This window comes from Thamnophis elegans, chromosome 4 (assembly GCF_009769535.1).
Source record: "Thamnophis elegans isolate rThaEle1 chromosome 4, rThaEle1.pri, whole genome shotgun sequence".
NCBI lineage: Eukaryota > Metazoa > Chordata > Lepidosauria > Squamata > Colubridae > Thamnophis > Thamnophis elegans.
The window spans coordinates 35,737,056-35,753,091 of NC_045544.1; the positions used below are offsets into that span (position 1 = coordinate 35,737,056).

The following is a 16,036-nucleotide window of genomic DNA, read 5'->3' on the forward strand; positions in this document are numbered from 1 at the left end:
CATGGAGGAACGTTGTCCATGGGTCATGATGGATCGAACACAACTTCGCAACTAACAACAACGAATAGTAAAATTATCACACAGAACCACTATACAGACCACACACAATGCATCCCAGCAAGTGGACTTTATTGCCAGCATATAAGCTTATTCTTTAGCCTGTAAATTCTCAGTCATCCAGGTCATGGTTGTCCCAAAGGTGCTTTTTCTGGAGACAACTGGGCATCTTGTTTTTTTTTTCCTTGTCTTTTCTTCTTCAAATAAAAAACAAAACGTCCCGTTGCCTCCAGAAAAAGCACCTTTGGGACTGAACTCTTTAGCTTCTTTCTCTTCTGCCCTTACGCCCCCGTTCGCCAGTGCCGTTGTGGATGCTGGGAGCTGTCCAAGGACCAGAGGTTCTGAAGGTAAGCGGAGAGTTTGAGCACCTGAGCACCGCAGGAAACTACAACTCCCGGCAAACAATTCCGAAAGGGAAAGGAGGGCAAAGGGGGAAAGATAGCGGATGGGAAGGTGAGGGCGTCCAATCCTGTCTGCTCCCTCTAGTGGGCGCAACTGAACTGGAGGTGGGGTGTGGGGGGGAGACGGGGAGGGGGACGCACGGAGCGGGCGGCTTCGGCTCGGCTTGTCTGCAGCCGCACTCTGCCGCGAAGAGCTCCCCTGTTCCGTGCGCGCGCAGAGGCGGCTCCCTCGACCGGGCTGTGCAGACAGCGCCGAGCGAAGCGCTGCACCTGATCGCGCTTCGCCGAGAAGGAGAAAGAAAGAGGGAGAGAGAGCGAGACAGAGAAAGCGAGACACCGGCTGGGTTGGGCTGGGCTGGGCTGAGCTGCGGAGAGACAAAAGAAGAGCCAGGCAGCCCCCTCGAGGTTCCCGCGGCTGCCATCACTCCGATTGCTCGCCGCACCCCTCGTTGGCGGACACTTGCTGCTGCTGGGGAAGGAGCGGGGAGGCTGTAACTGAAGGCAAACCCCCTCCCCCCAAAAAGCCCCTCAAACCACCCCCTTCACTCCATGGCCGAGCAGCCCTGAGGCGTGCGGCGGCGGCGCCTGGAGCTGGAGCCCCAAAGAGAAGCGCGCGAGCCCCCGCAGCCGCCCCCGCGGGCGCTTTCTCTGGATCTTCCGCGGGATTCTCGCCTCGGCGGCCGGGCGGCGCACGATGCGCCCTGCTGCACTCTTCTGATCGCCAGCCCCACCGCGATGATTTCTCCGGATCAGCAGCAGCAGCAGCAGCAGCCCAACCATGTCGTGGCGACCATTGAAAATCTGCCTCCCGAGGGCATCGGCGGCGGTGGCGGCGGCCGGAGCTGCATCTCCGCCCCGCCTTCCTCCAGTGTGCGCCAGAAGATCCGTAAAGTGTTTAACAGGTGAGCTGGCTTGGAGCGTGCCGCACGCATCCCGGCCACGATAGTCCCCTCCGCAAAGGTCGCCTTTCTTGGAAGGGGAGCGAGAACGGCAGAAAGGGCCATTCAGACCCAGCATCCTAACAATGTGGGGTGCATGTGTATGTGTGTGCATTTTGACGATCTGTTAAAACGCTGATTCAAGCGCCCTGCGCCTTCCCTAATCCCTTCTCCACATCGGCTGGGTGGGTGGGGCTGAATCGGGCATTGTAAGAGAAGAGTACTCTGCACATGTTCGGAGTAGCCGGAGGTCGGCCCTGGCCTGAACTGGAAACGAATCGCAACCCTATAAAATCCTAGCCGAGTGCAAGCCCTAGTAGAAAACGCCCGGGGGCACCAATGCATCCAACGGAGTTCCCACTGGAGGAGAAGAAGACTCAGGCTGGGTGCTTTTGTTTAAGAGTTTCTGTGGGCAGGGATGGTGTGACAGAAAGGGTCATCCATTTTCTTCAGCACGGTGGCTTTGATTAAAGAGCATCTGTCATGATGGAGGGTAGCTTGTTAAGTGGATCCTTCTGAAAACGCTAGCTAGTTGGTGCTTGGGGCTAGCTGGTGCTTGGGAAAGGGGCAAAATGGAAGCCTGATTTTTTGGAAGCAGCATTAAAATAATACTGATTGCAGCCCACAGATACATCCTCACCAGAAGAAAATATGGGATGGCAGCAAAATCAATGTCCTGCCCTTTTCTTTTCTTTTCTTTTCTTTTTCAATCCTTCAACTTAGCTAAACACAGTGGAAGAGCCCAAACGTTTTTACACTGTGGTAGATGTTTTGGGAAAACTAGCTTCTCTTCCTGCTTTTGTGTCTGTGTGCATCTTGCAAAGTGCAAGGGAAACTTGATCCAGATATCCTGAAGCAGGGCAGGAATGCAGACTGGAAAGGCTAACTCTTGCGGAGTTCCTTTCCTTGCATAGGGATGAAGGCAAAGCTTCTCTATTTATGACCAGAGTGTCTTCTTTTGATCCTGGCTGTGAGAAAAGATCATGTTTGGTTGGGGAAGTATAGCATTTGTGAGATGCTCAGGAATTTTGTTAAATCTCTAAGAAAAAGATCTTTTTAAGCAGCCTTTTCTACACTACCAGGAATCTTTTCTGTAGCTTAAGCTGTGGATCTGGAATAATATAGCTTCATTTCCTTCTTTTCTTGTGAAAATCCTCAGCAGTGGGAAATGATTGTGCGGTGCCATTTCAGGTCTCTGGGGAAATCTCCAAGGAATTTATGCCCAGTTTGGATTATTTGAGACAGGAACATGAAGAGGGAAGGATTTGGAAGCCCATCCAAGTTGATTAGATTTATTCAATAGTATGCATTGTGGTTATTTTTAGTATTCCAAACAAATGAAGCTTTTTGCTTCCTGACACTTTCATGGGACTCACATTAGTTCAAGTCTGCCTGTTCTTGAAAGAGGAAAATTCTCATTGTCAGAATGATCTGAATGTATAACATACAAAGAACATGTTGGTGAGGCAAAGTTAAGATTGCCTGGGCAGGTAACCAATAACAAATAAGGGAAAAATATGGGAAAGGAATTGCACAAATTTACAAAAGAATCTCTGTTTCAAGATCAATTGAGTTTAAAACTGTAATCTCTTTCAAATGGTAACTCCTCAGTTTATTTGTTGTATGTCTGATGGAGAAAATGAATAGATTATTTTGAATAATCTCCTTAATGGTATCTTCTTGTGTGACACACAGACTTTCTTGGGAATTCCTTGATTCTAGATTGAGGTAGGCAACCTTTTGATGGCCATGAGTGTCACCTAACATTTTGGGGATTGGGCTGAGGATGAGACCAATATCACATATGGATGAGGTGGAAACATTTGGGAGGAGCATTCATTATTTGATCATTAAAGTGTACCATTTAGCTTTATTATAATTTCCATATTAAAATGGGACAAGACTATTTTAGGTAGCCATTGTTTCATGAAAAGTGAGCATATGGGCCTTGTATCCCCATTTGATGGGAAACCAAATACCTTCTTTTGTCTCAGAAATGGGCAACTTGTGATCCTGCACTATTGTTAGACTCTGGTTCTCTAAGTCCCAGTTTGTAAAGGCTGAAGCTGATGAATTGGGAGTCATTGATTGTCAGACCAGACAGGATTTTTATGTGAATGTAGAACACATGTTTATGACTTTAAGGCTGGGAATAAAGAATGGCCCAAAGTCTTTTAATTCAAAACAATTGAAGAAAAGCACCAGGTTTTAAAATTTGAGTCTCCCAATATACTACTCTGTAGTAAGCAGATCTGCTACATCAGTGCTTCCACCCCTCCAAGCTTTTGGGCACCAGGGACTGGTTCTAGGGAGAGAGTTTTTCTGCAGACTGGAGGAGGCGTTGTTTCATGTGCTTTCTACATCCCACAGATGGGGCTTCACATGTTTGCGTGATCTGGTTTCTGGCATGCTGCGGACGGGTGTTAATCCATGGACCGGAGATTGGGGACCCATATGCTACATGTATAAGACTGCTATGAAGCAACTTATTTAGTCATGTTAAATCTATGAACATTCTGCTGTTTATGAATGTAGGATTCTGTTTCTGCAACATTTATATTTAGTACCATGCTGGGAGATGCCAGCCATAATAAGGCCAGTTATCTGGGATGGTGCAGTTGTAGTCCATTCCTTTGGAGGACTATCAGGGTTCAGTTCCACAAATCCTGACGAGGTTTGAAAAACCTGTTAGGCAAACCTGAAATAGGTGTGGGTTGGGGTTGAGTATGGTTCAGCATGTTGTCTTGATCAAGTCATTGCCTTAGCTTGTTGAATGAACTATCTCATCAAGTTTGGACATAGCATGCTGTGTGTCCAGAGAATTATGTTTGTTTACCTGACTTTCAATTCAGTGTGCATGGCAAATTTGTTGCTTGTTTGTTTGTTTGTTGTTGTTTATTAGTTTTGTATGCTGCTCACTCCCGAAGGACTCCAGGCAGCTCACAATAAACAGGGAAAGGGAAATAAATAAGACAATACAAAGAATTTAAAAATGCACAACATTGACAATTGAGGCGGGGCTGGATATTTCAACAGCCCCCAGCCTGCCGGAACAGCCAGGACTTGGTAGCTTTATGGAAGGCCGGGAGGGTAGTAAGGATCCGGATCCCCACGGGGAGCTCATTCCAGAGCGCAGCAACAGAGAAGGCTCTACCCCGGGGGATTGCCAGCCGATATTGGCTGGCCGATGGAACCCGGAGAAGGCCAAGCCTGTGAGATCGAATCGGTCTTTGGGAGGTAATTGGCAGGAGGCGGTCTCTCAGGTACCCAGGTCCGATGCCATGCAGGGCTTTATAAGTAACGACTAGCACCTTGAAGCGTGTCCAGAGACCAATGGGTAGCCAGTGCAGCTCGCGGAGGATAGGTGTAACATGGGTGTACCTGGGTGCACCCATAATCGCTCGCGCGGCTGCATTCTGGACTAGCTGAAGTCTTCGAACACTTTTCAAGGGCAGCCCCATGTAGAGCGCATTACAGTAATCCAGTCTTGAGGTGACGAGGGCGTGAGTGACTATCTGAAGGGCCTCCCGGTCTAGGTAGGTCGTAATTGGTGCACCAGGCGAACCTGGGCAAAGACCCCCCTGGTCACAGCTGACAAATGGCGATCTAAAGTCAGCTGTGGGTCCAGGAGGACTCCCAAATTGCGAACCCTCTCTGAGGGGTGTATAATTTCACCCCCTAGCCTGAGAGATGGAATAGTGTGCCAATCTTTGGGAGGGAACATCAATAGCCATTCAGTCTTGTCGGGATTGAGTGCAAGCTTGTTCGTTCCCATCCAGACCCTAACAGCCTCCAGGCACTGGCACATCACTTCTACCGCTTCACTGAGTTGGCACGGGGCGGACAGATACAATTGTGTATCGTCCGCATATTGATGGTAGTTAATCCCGTGCCGCCGTATGATCTCACCCAGAGGCTTCATGTAGATATTAAATAGGAGGGGGGACAGGACCGAGCCCTGCGGCACTCCATAATTTAGGGGCCTAGGGGTCAACCTCTGCCCCCCAACCAACACCAACTGTGACCTGTCCGAGAGGTAGAAGGAGAACCACCGAAGAACGGTGCCTCCCACTCCCACCTCCTGCAACCGTCACATAGTAGCTGTACTGTTTTCATATCTAAAGAGGAGTCTTGTACATACTGGATTCCAAAGTTAGAGTGCCTCTGAGTTTCGTGAATAACAAGAGATCTTTATGAACATCAGTTTTTGTATTTTCTGCAAAGGAAATGCTGAGCTGAACTCTATATAGAAGATAATTCATTCTGACTTAAAGGCATGCTGCTTAACTCTGTGTGAATGAGGATATTCTGATCCAAGCCATCTATCGTAATCAAATCCCAGTTTTGGCTGTTTGACATATGGCTAGCTTATGGATTACTTTCTATTCCTCTCATAGGATGATCCATCATATAGCAGTCATTTCACTCTCATGATAACCAGCCATAAACAGTATTAACCACTGCTCATCTCCAGAGCAAAATTGGAACTCAAACTCTGAAATAGAACTTTTAATCCAATGAGCTATTGCTAGAGATAATTGTAAGTTGCATTATTTAGATTTGATTTTATTAAACTTGTATGCCGCCCTATTCCCCGAGGGGACTCATGTCACGCTAACAACAGTTATGGTAAATAAGAGTGGAAGAGAAGAGGGTAGGAAGAGTTATGGTAAATAAGAGTGGAAGAGAAAAGGGTATTATATGAATGCTGCCATTTAGATGCCTATATACCTATATACTCAAGCCAGACTACTACAATTAGAGAGTTAGAGAGAGAATAATGGAACATGTAATTAGTTGGTGTCATGAAGATGTTATCTCTACCTTTTTAGCTTTTTAACTTTTAATACCGTTAGCCTATCTTTTAATTCTATTAACTTTGTTCTTATTTATGCTTTTATATCTTGTGACATGTTTTAATTCTAAACTGCCCAGATTCATTTAGGTGAGATGGGTGCTATAGAAATGTGATGAATAAATTGAAAACTATTCAGCAAGCACTAAATTACCTACCTTGAGATTGAATGCAACATTTTTCAATAACGTAGAAATAATAACTCTTAAAGAGTTTTTTTAAAGTTGATATTTCAAATCTTATCATTCAGTGAACAGAGTATGGAGTCTTAATTAAGCCTCACTCCTAGTTTAAAAATGATTGCATAAGGGAGCGCAATTTAATTTCCCAAGCATTTCTTCAAATTTGTATTGATATTATATAGTCATTTGTGCTATCTTTTTTTTAATGAAGTTTTAGGAAGATATTAAAAAATTGTGTATATTTGTGTATGTATATGTATACTGTGTGTCAGAGGTGAGTTCCTACCGGTTCGGACCAGTTTGGTCGAGTAGGTAGTAACTCGGCATGCCATGCCCCCGAACCGGTTCTCTCCAGGGCACGCATAGCACACATCAAGTACGCACATGCACAGCACATCCCTGAGCAAACTGGCAGTAGCAGCAGCCAGAACTCACCCCTGGTGTGTGTGTGTATAACAGAGAGAGGGGGGGAGGAAGGGAGGGAGAGAGAGGGGGAGAGGGAGTAGAAGCAGGAGAGGGAGAGAGAGGGACCTGAACTACCACAGACATTATTGATTGAATATACGTACATCCGTCTGAAAATTTTATTCAAGGTTCTGGCTCCAGAGGGCTGTACATGGAATTAATATATTCATTCTTTCTTGCCCTTGCTTCACATTCCACCCTAGCATTCTTTCTTGTGCCTGGAATAAATTTCCCTTTTATTGCTTAACAGTTATAGTAATTGATAGCTCCTTGAACTAAAATAAATGCCAACCTAGCCTTTTACTGGACTGGATGAGCCTGGCAAATTACAGTTGTGAGTTGTGACAGCTGTAAAGCGGGTGATCACATTGGTTGTGAACTACAGCATAAAGCCCTGCAGGGCATTGGGCCAGGCTACCTATGAAGCCTCCTTCATCCCATTACCCCAGCCTGTTCCACCCAGTCTGGCAGGAAGGGTATATTGCATAGCCTGTCAGCTAAAGAATTCCAACTGGTGGGAACTAGAAAGAGAGCCTTCTCTGCCATTGCCCTGCCTGATGGAATTTTCTGCAGGGGAGCACACAGTTGTGGGTTGTTTAGACCCTCCCAAATCCTCACTTCAACTTTTAACTAATTGTAATCTCTTTCCTCTTTCCTTAGAATTTTTAACTTTTAGGCGTATTGTTTTATATTTTAACGTTTTATTGCACATCGGCCACAGTCCCTCTTGAGGGAGATGGGTGGTACAGAAAAATAAACAAATAAATCTGATTACATCATGATACCAGTTTGTCAACTCCCACATTATCCTGTGAAGGGATAGATCTCAAAAGAAATGGTGAGAATAGAGAGGGCTCCCTTTGAATACTGTCTAGATCAGGGGTGTCAAACCTGATTTAATTGAGGGCCACATCAGGGTTGTGTTTGACCTGGGGGGCAGGGTGCGCATTGCCAGATTGATGTCACTCATGTCAGGGGTCCTGTGGGGATCCGAGTGCTCTGCCAGCAAAAATGGGCTCCCAATATCCGTTTTCAGCTGGGACAGCCTCCTGCAACCCTCTGCCAGTGAAATCTGAGCTCGGGAGGGCTGAAAGCTCCATTTTTGCTGGCAGAGGATTGCAGGAAGCTGTCCCAGTTGAAAACAGAGATTGGGAGCCTGTTTTTGCTGGCAGAGGCATCACGGGCTGGTCCTTCACTGTTTCCAGGGTGGTCCTGTGGGCCAGATCTAAGCACACCTAGTCTAGATGCTGCAGGTTGAAATAGTATAGGACAGTGATGGTGAACTTTTTCGGCACCGGGTGCCCAAACCAGAACACGCGTGCATGTGCATGTGTCGGAGCACCGGAAACCCAAAGACCAGCTGGTGATGGCGCACATGCCCCAGAGAGGGCTCTGTGTGCCACCTCTGGCACGTGTGCTATAGGTTTGCTGTCAGGGGTATAAGATGCAATGGAGGAGAGCATGACCAACCTGACTAGCGAACAGGAAAATTGCACACTATAAAATTTTGTACCCGATTCCACTTGTAATATTTCTACGTGCCATCTCCTAATTACTAAGACTAAAGAACTTTCTCAAACTGGTGGCCTCCAGATGTGTTGGGCTATGGGAGATGAAATCGTACACATCTGGAAGGCATTAGAGTGAGGCAGATTTGAGCCTAGCAATACTATTAGAAGGGGTCAGCTAGCAGTCTAATAACTGGATTAGAAACTTCAAGTGTCAGTTTACTCTACTTTCCTACAAGTAACAGAGTGAAAGCAGATAATAATTAACTGAGATAAGTAATATCCCAAATTCCATAGCAAGCGGCTGTTTTCAAAATTAAAAATGGTTTTGAATTCTTTATCCTAAAAATGATACAGTATATGGTTAAGGCACCAGGCTGTAACGCTGGAGACCATGAGTACAATTCTCGCCTTAACTGTGAAAGCCGCTGAATGACTTGGGCCAGTCACTTTCACTCAACCCAACTGACTTCTCAGAGTTGTTGTAGAGAAAATAGGAGGAGGGAGGTGTTGGATATGTTTGTGGCCTGGAGTCATTTATAAAAATAATAAAGGTGGAATGTTAAAAAACAAAAAAAATAAAATTATAGATTTCCTCCAAAACTGTTTAATAGGGTGCTGAAGAGTCATTAAGTTGAACATGACTATCATATTATTGATGAACATGATATTATTCATCCTCTCAAATCTTGTTTTGTTCTCCCATTTTCAGCACTTTATAAAATGCGGTACATACTGTACCTCAACAAATATGTAGAAATTAAAAACATTATGTATTTCTAATATCAATTTTTAGATTTGCCAGGTTCTTGATTGTAATATCAGTGTGTTCCTGGATGCTCTCCATACTTAACAATCAGCTTTCAAATAATGACAAGATTCCAGAAGCAAGAATAGAAAGAATAGTATTTTATGTACCCTGAGAACATATGCACCAAAGATGAATTCCTTGTGAGTCCAATCACATTTGGTCAATAAAGAATTCTATTCTATTCTAAGCTACTCTATTGTACTCTATTCTGCCCTGCTAATTAAAGTTAACTGGTTGATTATCTAAACATAATTTGTACCTTCCACCTCAACTTTGCTAAGCAAAACCTTACAACAGGGCTCTCCAAACTTAGTAAATTTAAGGCTTGTGGACTACAACTTCCAGAAGTCAATTTAAGTTTGGCGACTCCTGCCATAGGGCTTGTGAGGAGGCATCCAGAGAAATCCAGTTTCATTGCTAAAATTCTGAGTGTTTAAAACTCAGGACAGTACTTTGGCTGAATATCTGAAAAAAATTAGATTGTAGATACTGTTTCTTGACATATAAATTTAGCACTGTATTTTCTTGTTTAAATCCATCATTTAAAATCTTAATTAAAATAAGACAGTGGTGGGATTCAGCCAGTTCGCACCTATTCCAGAGAACCGGTTATTAACTTTCTAAGCAGTTCAGATCTCATCTTGGTTTTTTCGCACTTTACAGGGCTAATCCTATAAGGAAGGCAGGAAGGAAACATTCTGGTCTTGTTTCTAGCCTAATCTTTATTGCCCTGCTTACAGAAACTGCCTCTCTGGTTAACCCTTATTACATTTTAACTGCTAAGGCGAAGCGCTCATCAATGTGAGTGATGTTGAGTTGGCTACACCCACACAGTCACATGACCACCAAGCCCCACCTACTCAGCTGGTCATTAGGGCAGAGAATCAGTTGTTAAATTATTGGAATCCCACCACTGAAATAAGGTAATTTTAAATTGAAGGCTTCTCTTCAATGCCCTGAACTCTATGCTAATAGTACACACACACACAGAGACAAAAAAAACACACACACACGTGTCCATTCAAATCTTCTAAGACCTCTGAAATGCAGGTCATGAATCCATGAATCAGGAGATAAAGTATTCCAGTATGTAGCTTTATTCTAGAAAATAAAACTTAGTGATAATCTATACCAAAAAGCTAAAAATAAAAGCTGAAAATATTTTTAAAAGTCTTAAATTAGCTGAGTCTCACTAAGTCTCTTTCACTGATTTTTTTTGGAAAAGCCATGGGAACAAGACAGCCTTACTCACTATGATCAAACTTTGAATTATTATTACAATTAAAGAAAAATAAAGTATTCTTTTTCAACTCACAGTATCAGGCTGAGATGATCAGTCAGTTGATCAATTCCTGTTACAACTCATGGAACAACATCCTGAAAAAGTTCATGTTACACTTGTGAGAAAAATGCCAGGAAGAAAAAAAAGAATTAAAATGAGAATTTTGAATCGAATTATGGATGCTTCACAGTTATTATACAACATTGTTTCTCATAGTAGTTGCTGGTTTCTCACAAATTAGTTGCCACAGCAGTCTTACCAATACTAAGTATTTCTATCTAAGTCAGAAAATCTGTCTACAGTTGTATGGACTTACTGAAATTATAGATAAATTTCTTTTAATTTAGACTAAATTGTAGAAAGCCAACTGAAGTGATTTGATGTCCGGGAGTGACTCTCCATTGAAATCACATTAGGATTCCCAATATGGCCAAACAGGGATATTTATGGTCCTTGCCAGAAATATGATATTCAGATTTCCAGACCTGTTATTTAAAAACATGTAAACAAAGAGTATTTTGAGGGGGAGGGAAATAATTCTAACTACGATGCATTTATTGTTTTTTAAAAAGAAACAAAATTTGTAACAATGGGGTATACTGGTCAGCAAACTCAACCAGTTAGTAAGGCAAGCAGCCATCTGTATAGTATTTCTTCTGTTAATTAAAAGAAACTTGAAGATCGGATGGGTTTGCCTTTGCAAGTCTTACACAATGAATGCTCCTAACCTTGAACACTTGAGCTTTCTTGTGCAAAATAAAAGAATGATCTTCTGATGCGATTTTGTGCAAAGAGGGAACAAAGAGCTCTTTAATTTCATCTCCCATTAGGGCACTGGGAAAAGTATGAATTTGAAGCCTCTTTTATATCACATTGCTTATCCTTCTCTTTTGGCAGCATCAGAAGCTATGTTTGAACTTTGATTGTTCTGTGTAAAATTAATAAGGTTCAGGAGTGTATAAAGGATTGCACACCGTGGTTTGAGATTTGGACTCCAAGCAAACTAAGAACTTTTTCAACAGATGAAAAAGTGATGGCAACTAAATATGTAAATATAGGGATGAACATATTTTGGGCTCTAACTAGAGTCAGGTGCACAATACATAGGAAGCTGAATATAGAACTGAAGAAAATGGGCTTGTGAGACTATGTTTAGACCAGTTTTCAGTCGTAGAATTGAAACTCACCCACACAGCCTTCCATTTATAACTCTCGTGACACTTCCCCCATTCCTAATGTGATCAACCTTTCTTAATTTAGGAAAGTGGAGAGGCATTTGGTTTGGTTTGGGAGGCAAGATTGACTTTGTTGTTTGTTTGTTTATTATTATTTATTTAATTAAATTTATAACCTCTTTTGTAGCGATCATAAAACAAATACTGCAGTTATAAAGCAATGCTATGTTCATTAAGTAGACCATTGTTCACAATGTTCACTATGGGGTATTTTTGCCAAAAATTGGAAGTAAATCCTGGTTTTGAGCAAAAATGACATAAATTGTGGTCATGTGACCACAGGCTGCTGCAAATGGCCATAAATGTGGGTTGGTTGCTAAGTGTCCATAATGTGTGACTGTAGGGTGTGTGGGTGTGGCTGTCAGAACTTCAGAATTAGGTAGTAAGTATATTTGGGGGGAGTCTTTTGTAAGACCTTATATGTGAACATAAACAATTTGTGTCCAAGTAAGACAGGGTTGCATGTGCTCAGAACCTCTTCTATCATGTCATCTGAAAATTCAGTAGTTGTATGATAATGTGATAAATAGAGCCCTAAAATATATATACTAGTATATCATTATTTTTAAGAAATGGCTGCCCCAGGTTAGCCACAGCTAGTTGGCCACAATGAGGTGGCCATGGTGAGTTGGCTACGGTGAGATGTCCTGGAAAATGGGTGTCAAACTCTCATCATCACATTGTCATCACATGACATATTGTGACTCCCCCCCCTTTGCTAAAAGGGGGTGGGCATGGCCAGTGTGTGACTCATCCGACCCACGAGTTTGACACCCCTGTCCTAGACCCACTGCAGCAGACATTGCTATGAGTAAAAGACCATTGAAGGAATGAGTTGAGGGAGAATTCTTACAGTGATTTAGCTTTGTCTGTATATACAGCTAGCACATATATAGCTGGGCCTTATCGGAGCAGTCTGACAATTTTATTGATGGGCAGGAAAGGCCAGACAAACTCATTTATTCTTTTAGGGAGTTACGGCACTGCAAAGCTTAAGAACTCCAGTGCTATCTCCCTTCTGATGTACTGTAGCTCAAGGAAAGGTTTATTTCCACAATTAAAACTGTTTCTTTTTCACATCCCACTGGACTCATCCATTTGGGGTGGGGTGGGGGAGTTATACTTGCAGTTTGAAATAGACTCTTTCTGAGGAAATTGCCTTAAGATGCCAGAAGTTGCAGTCTCAGAAATCTGGAGCAGACCAGTTTGAGAAATTGTTCTTCTCCTTCCCTTTATTTCTTCAAATAATTCTTTCTCTTCTGTTGTATACCACATAGCAGTCATTTGTAATATGAAGAATCTGCGCTCCTTCAGCTGTCACTAAATCAAACCTCCAGTGATCCCAATCAGCACTGCCAGTGGTCTAAGATGCTAGGAGTTATAATTCAGCCATAACTTAAGGGCCAAAGGTGCTTCATATCTTAAGGACTAAATGCTCTTCCTTCCTAGAGGATGGTGAAGAGAGAGCAATATCATTGCCCATTGGTACATATCAGATGAGATATATCAGGATATTAATTCACAATATACGCAATGCTATTTAAATGATGGCATTTTAAAAGAAGCTGCAATTTGTAAAAACTGGGGCTGTACGAAGCAAAGGAAAAGCCACAAGTGAGGAAAACGTAGTTTGGAAATAACCTTAGTCTCTTACGTGGCAGAAAGGAAGGAACAACTATCCAGCATTAATGACAGTGATAGAAGCTGTAAAGTAAGCACTCCCTGCCATCCTGTTTGCATTGAAAATAGGACTGCACTCTGAAGCAAACTTTTTGAAGTAATGGTGATTGTCATGTAAATACAGTGTTTATTTCTAATTTCCTTCTCTATTTTTTATCTGAACTCCTGTGAACAGCAGTTAGCCAGGATTGTTCATTGAATCTTTCTTTGTTCACTGTAGCTCGATGATAATATCAGGAGACACTGTACATTTTCACATTCCCTGAAGCTATTTAATTGGATGCTTCAGGACACAGGAGTTTGGGCTGAAGGAAGCAACAGTTATTCATTGGATGATGTCTGATGTTTCCAAAAGCCCCAGTCAAAAAGACTACTGATAGAAGTTGTTGTCTAGCAGTATGTTATGTATTGTATATAGTTGTCAGTTGAAGTTCTCAGTCTGGTCCTCTATTGGAGCAGGAAAATACTCTCTCCTGATTGGTTGTGGGTTGATCAGCTTCCCTATAAAAGAAGCTGAGCCAGAAATATTGCCTCACAGACAGTGTTGAATAAAGAGCTGTTAGAAGTCACTCAGGCCTTGCCTCCATTCTTCACCCAGAACAGAACATAGAAGGTCCCAGATGTCAATTTTTGGATTAGCTAAAACTTCAATCTAACTAAACATATTTTTTCGTTCATTTAAAAGAAATTATTTTTTGTTTCCTCTTAAAAGAAATGCATTCTGCCTTCCCAGCAGGGAAAACTATATAAACCAGGAGAGATTTCCTTTGTTGCAGACCACCTGGAAGCAAATAAATAAAAATAAAATAAAAAATAAAAATAAAAAATTGCTAAAGTTATCTTGAGTTTTGAAAAATATGTGACAATACCCCCAAGTCATTTATGCATTAAAACTTGTGGTTGCAGTTTTTTTTAAAGCTCTTCTGTGCCATTGCTTCCTGAAAAAAGGGAAAAAAAGAAAGTCTCACAAGGCAGCGCATGCACATTTAAATCACAAAGGTTGCTAGCGGGCTTCCAGAGAGTCATTGTGGGATTGTGCAGCCCAGCTTTTGTCACAATTCAATATGGAACATTGCTGAAATGGGAGTGGAGGGGAATCTTTTTCCATATGTGCTAGAGATGAAATGAGATGACTTCTTAAGGGGGGGGGAGAACAATACGTAAACGGTGTTAATGGGACTTTCAAGTAGAAGGATATTATCATCAGAGGCATCTTCAGTTTCTGTTCTATTGGTCAACATGATGAAAACAGCATTGTGCCACGCAATGCAAGCAGATGTACAAAAGGAGCAGAGTTGCATCATGATGGATAGGCTCTGCTTTCATTATCCTCCCCTCTCCTCCACCCCCACTTGACCTCCCTTGCAGATACTTCTGACTGTCAGAGTCATGCACAATACTTAAATGTTCTTCGGCTCTGGGTATAATGCAGTGAAGTTCTCTCTAGCCTGTATTTTATTTTACACTTTGTTAGCATCCAACTCCGTATGGAAGTAAGAGATGTTTACGCACAATTCAGAATCAAAATAGCGATAGAGCGGCAATAAACACTGCATCCTAAATACACCTAATGATTTGTGTACGGGAATCTGGGGAAGGACAGGGCTTTCTTGGACCATGTCCTTTGATGGGACAATTCCCATGAAGGTGTGCTGTTTAGCGTGATATTCCGAAGAGCTGCGCTTTTCTGGGTATCTATGATAAGGTAAAGGTTCCCCTCGCACATATGTGCTAGTCGTTCCCAACTCTAGGGGGTGGTGCCCATCTCCATTTCAAAGCCAAAGAGCCAGCACTGTCCAAAGACATCTCCGTGGTCATGTGGCTGGCATGACTAAACACTGAAGGCTCACAGAATGCTGTTACCTTCCCACTAAAGGTGATCCCTATTTTTCTACTTGTATTTTTATGTGCTTTTGAACTGCTAAATTGGCAGAAGCTGGGACAAGTAACAGGAGCTTACTCCATTATGCAGCGCTAGGATTCAAACCGCTGAACTGCTGACCTTTCTGATCGACAAGCTCGGCATCTTAGCCACTGAGCCACCGTGTCCCTCTAAAAATTCCTCCACCTGTGATAGGTGGAGGAATTTCTCTTCCTCTTTCCCAGATTCAGCTTTGGGAAAGGGGTTAGTTAGTGCCTCTTGAACCGGGGAGGCTTCGAAAGAGCAGGCACACAAATGACTTCATAGAGAACTCTGGGGAGAATGGACAGAGCAGCTTTAATGTGCTAATGAAGGGAAGACCAGATGCCAGAAGTGATCAGAGGAGCTCTTTGTGAATCTGTCTCTTTGAGATGGCTGAAGCCTCTGTCCTTATCACTGCTGCTGCTGCTGCTGCTCACAGGCCGGGGAGAGACACTGAGGCTCTTAGTGAGGTGGTCCTCGCCTTAGCACAGCAAAGAACCCTATAAATCAACACCCGAATGCTGATGAGGGTAACTCATTAGGGCAGAGCAAAGGAGGAAAGGCAGTTGCCAGGGTTCCAAATAGCATCCTCAATAAAGTAAAAGTCCAAGTTAGAGATTCCTCAAAGTTCCAATTTATTAGAAGTGCCATGTTGGCACAGCTGGGAAATTAGAACTTTGAGGAATCTCTAGCCTCAGACTATCATTTTATTGAGGATG

General features: G+C 42.9%; 1 protein-coding gene across 1 annotated transcript in view; it reads left to right on the forward strand.

The window, feature by feature from the left end:
* The first annotated feature begins 708 nt into the window (after positions 1-708).
* SLC35F1 (solute carrier family 35 member F1) overlaps positions 709-16,036 on the forward strand; it is a 231,647-nt gene continuing 216,319 nt past the window's right edge. The window contains exon 1 of the mRNA XM_032216781.1: positions 709-1,360. Within this exon, the coding sequence (XP_032072672.1) occupies positions 1,194-1,360 (167 nt within the window). The 5' untranslated portion in view covers positions 709-1,193. The remainder of the gene's footprint in view (positions 1,361-16,036) is intronic.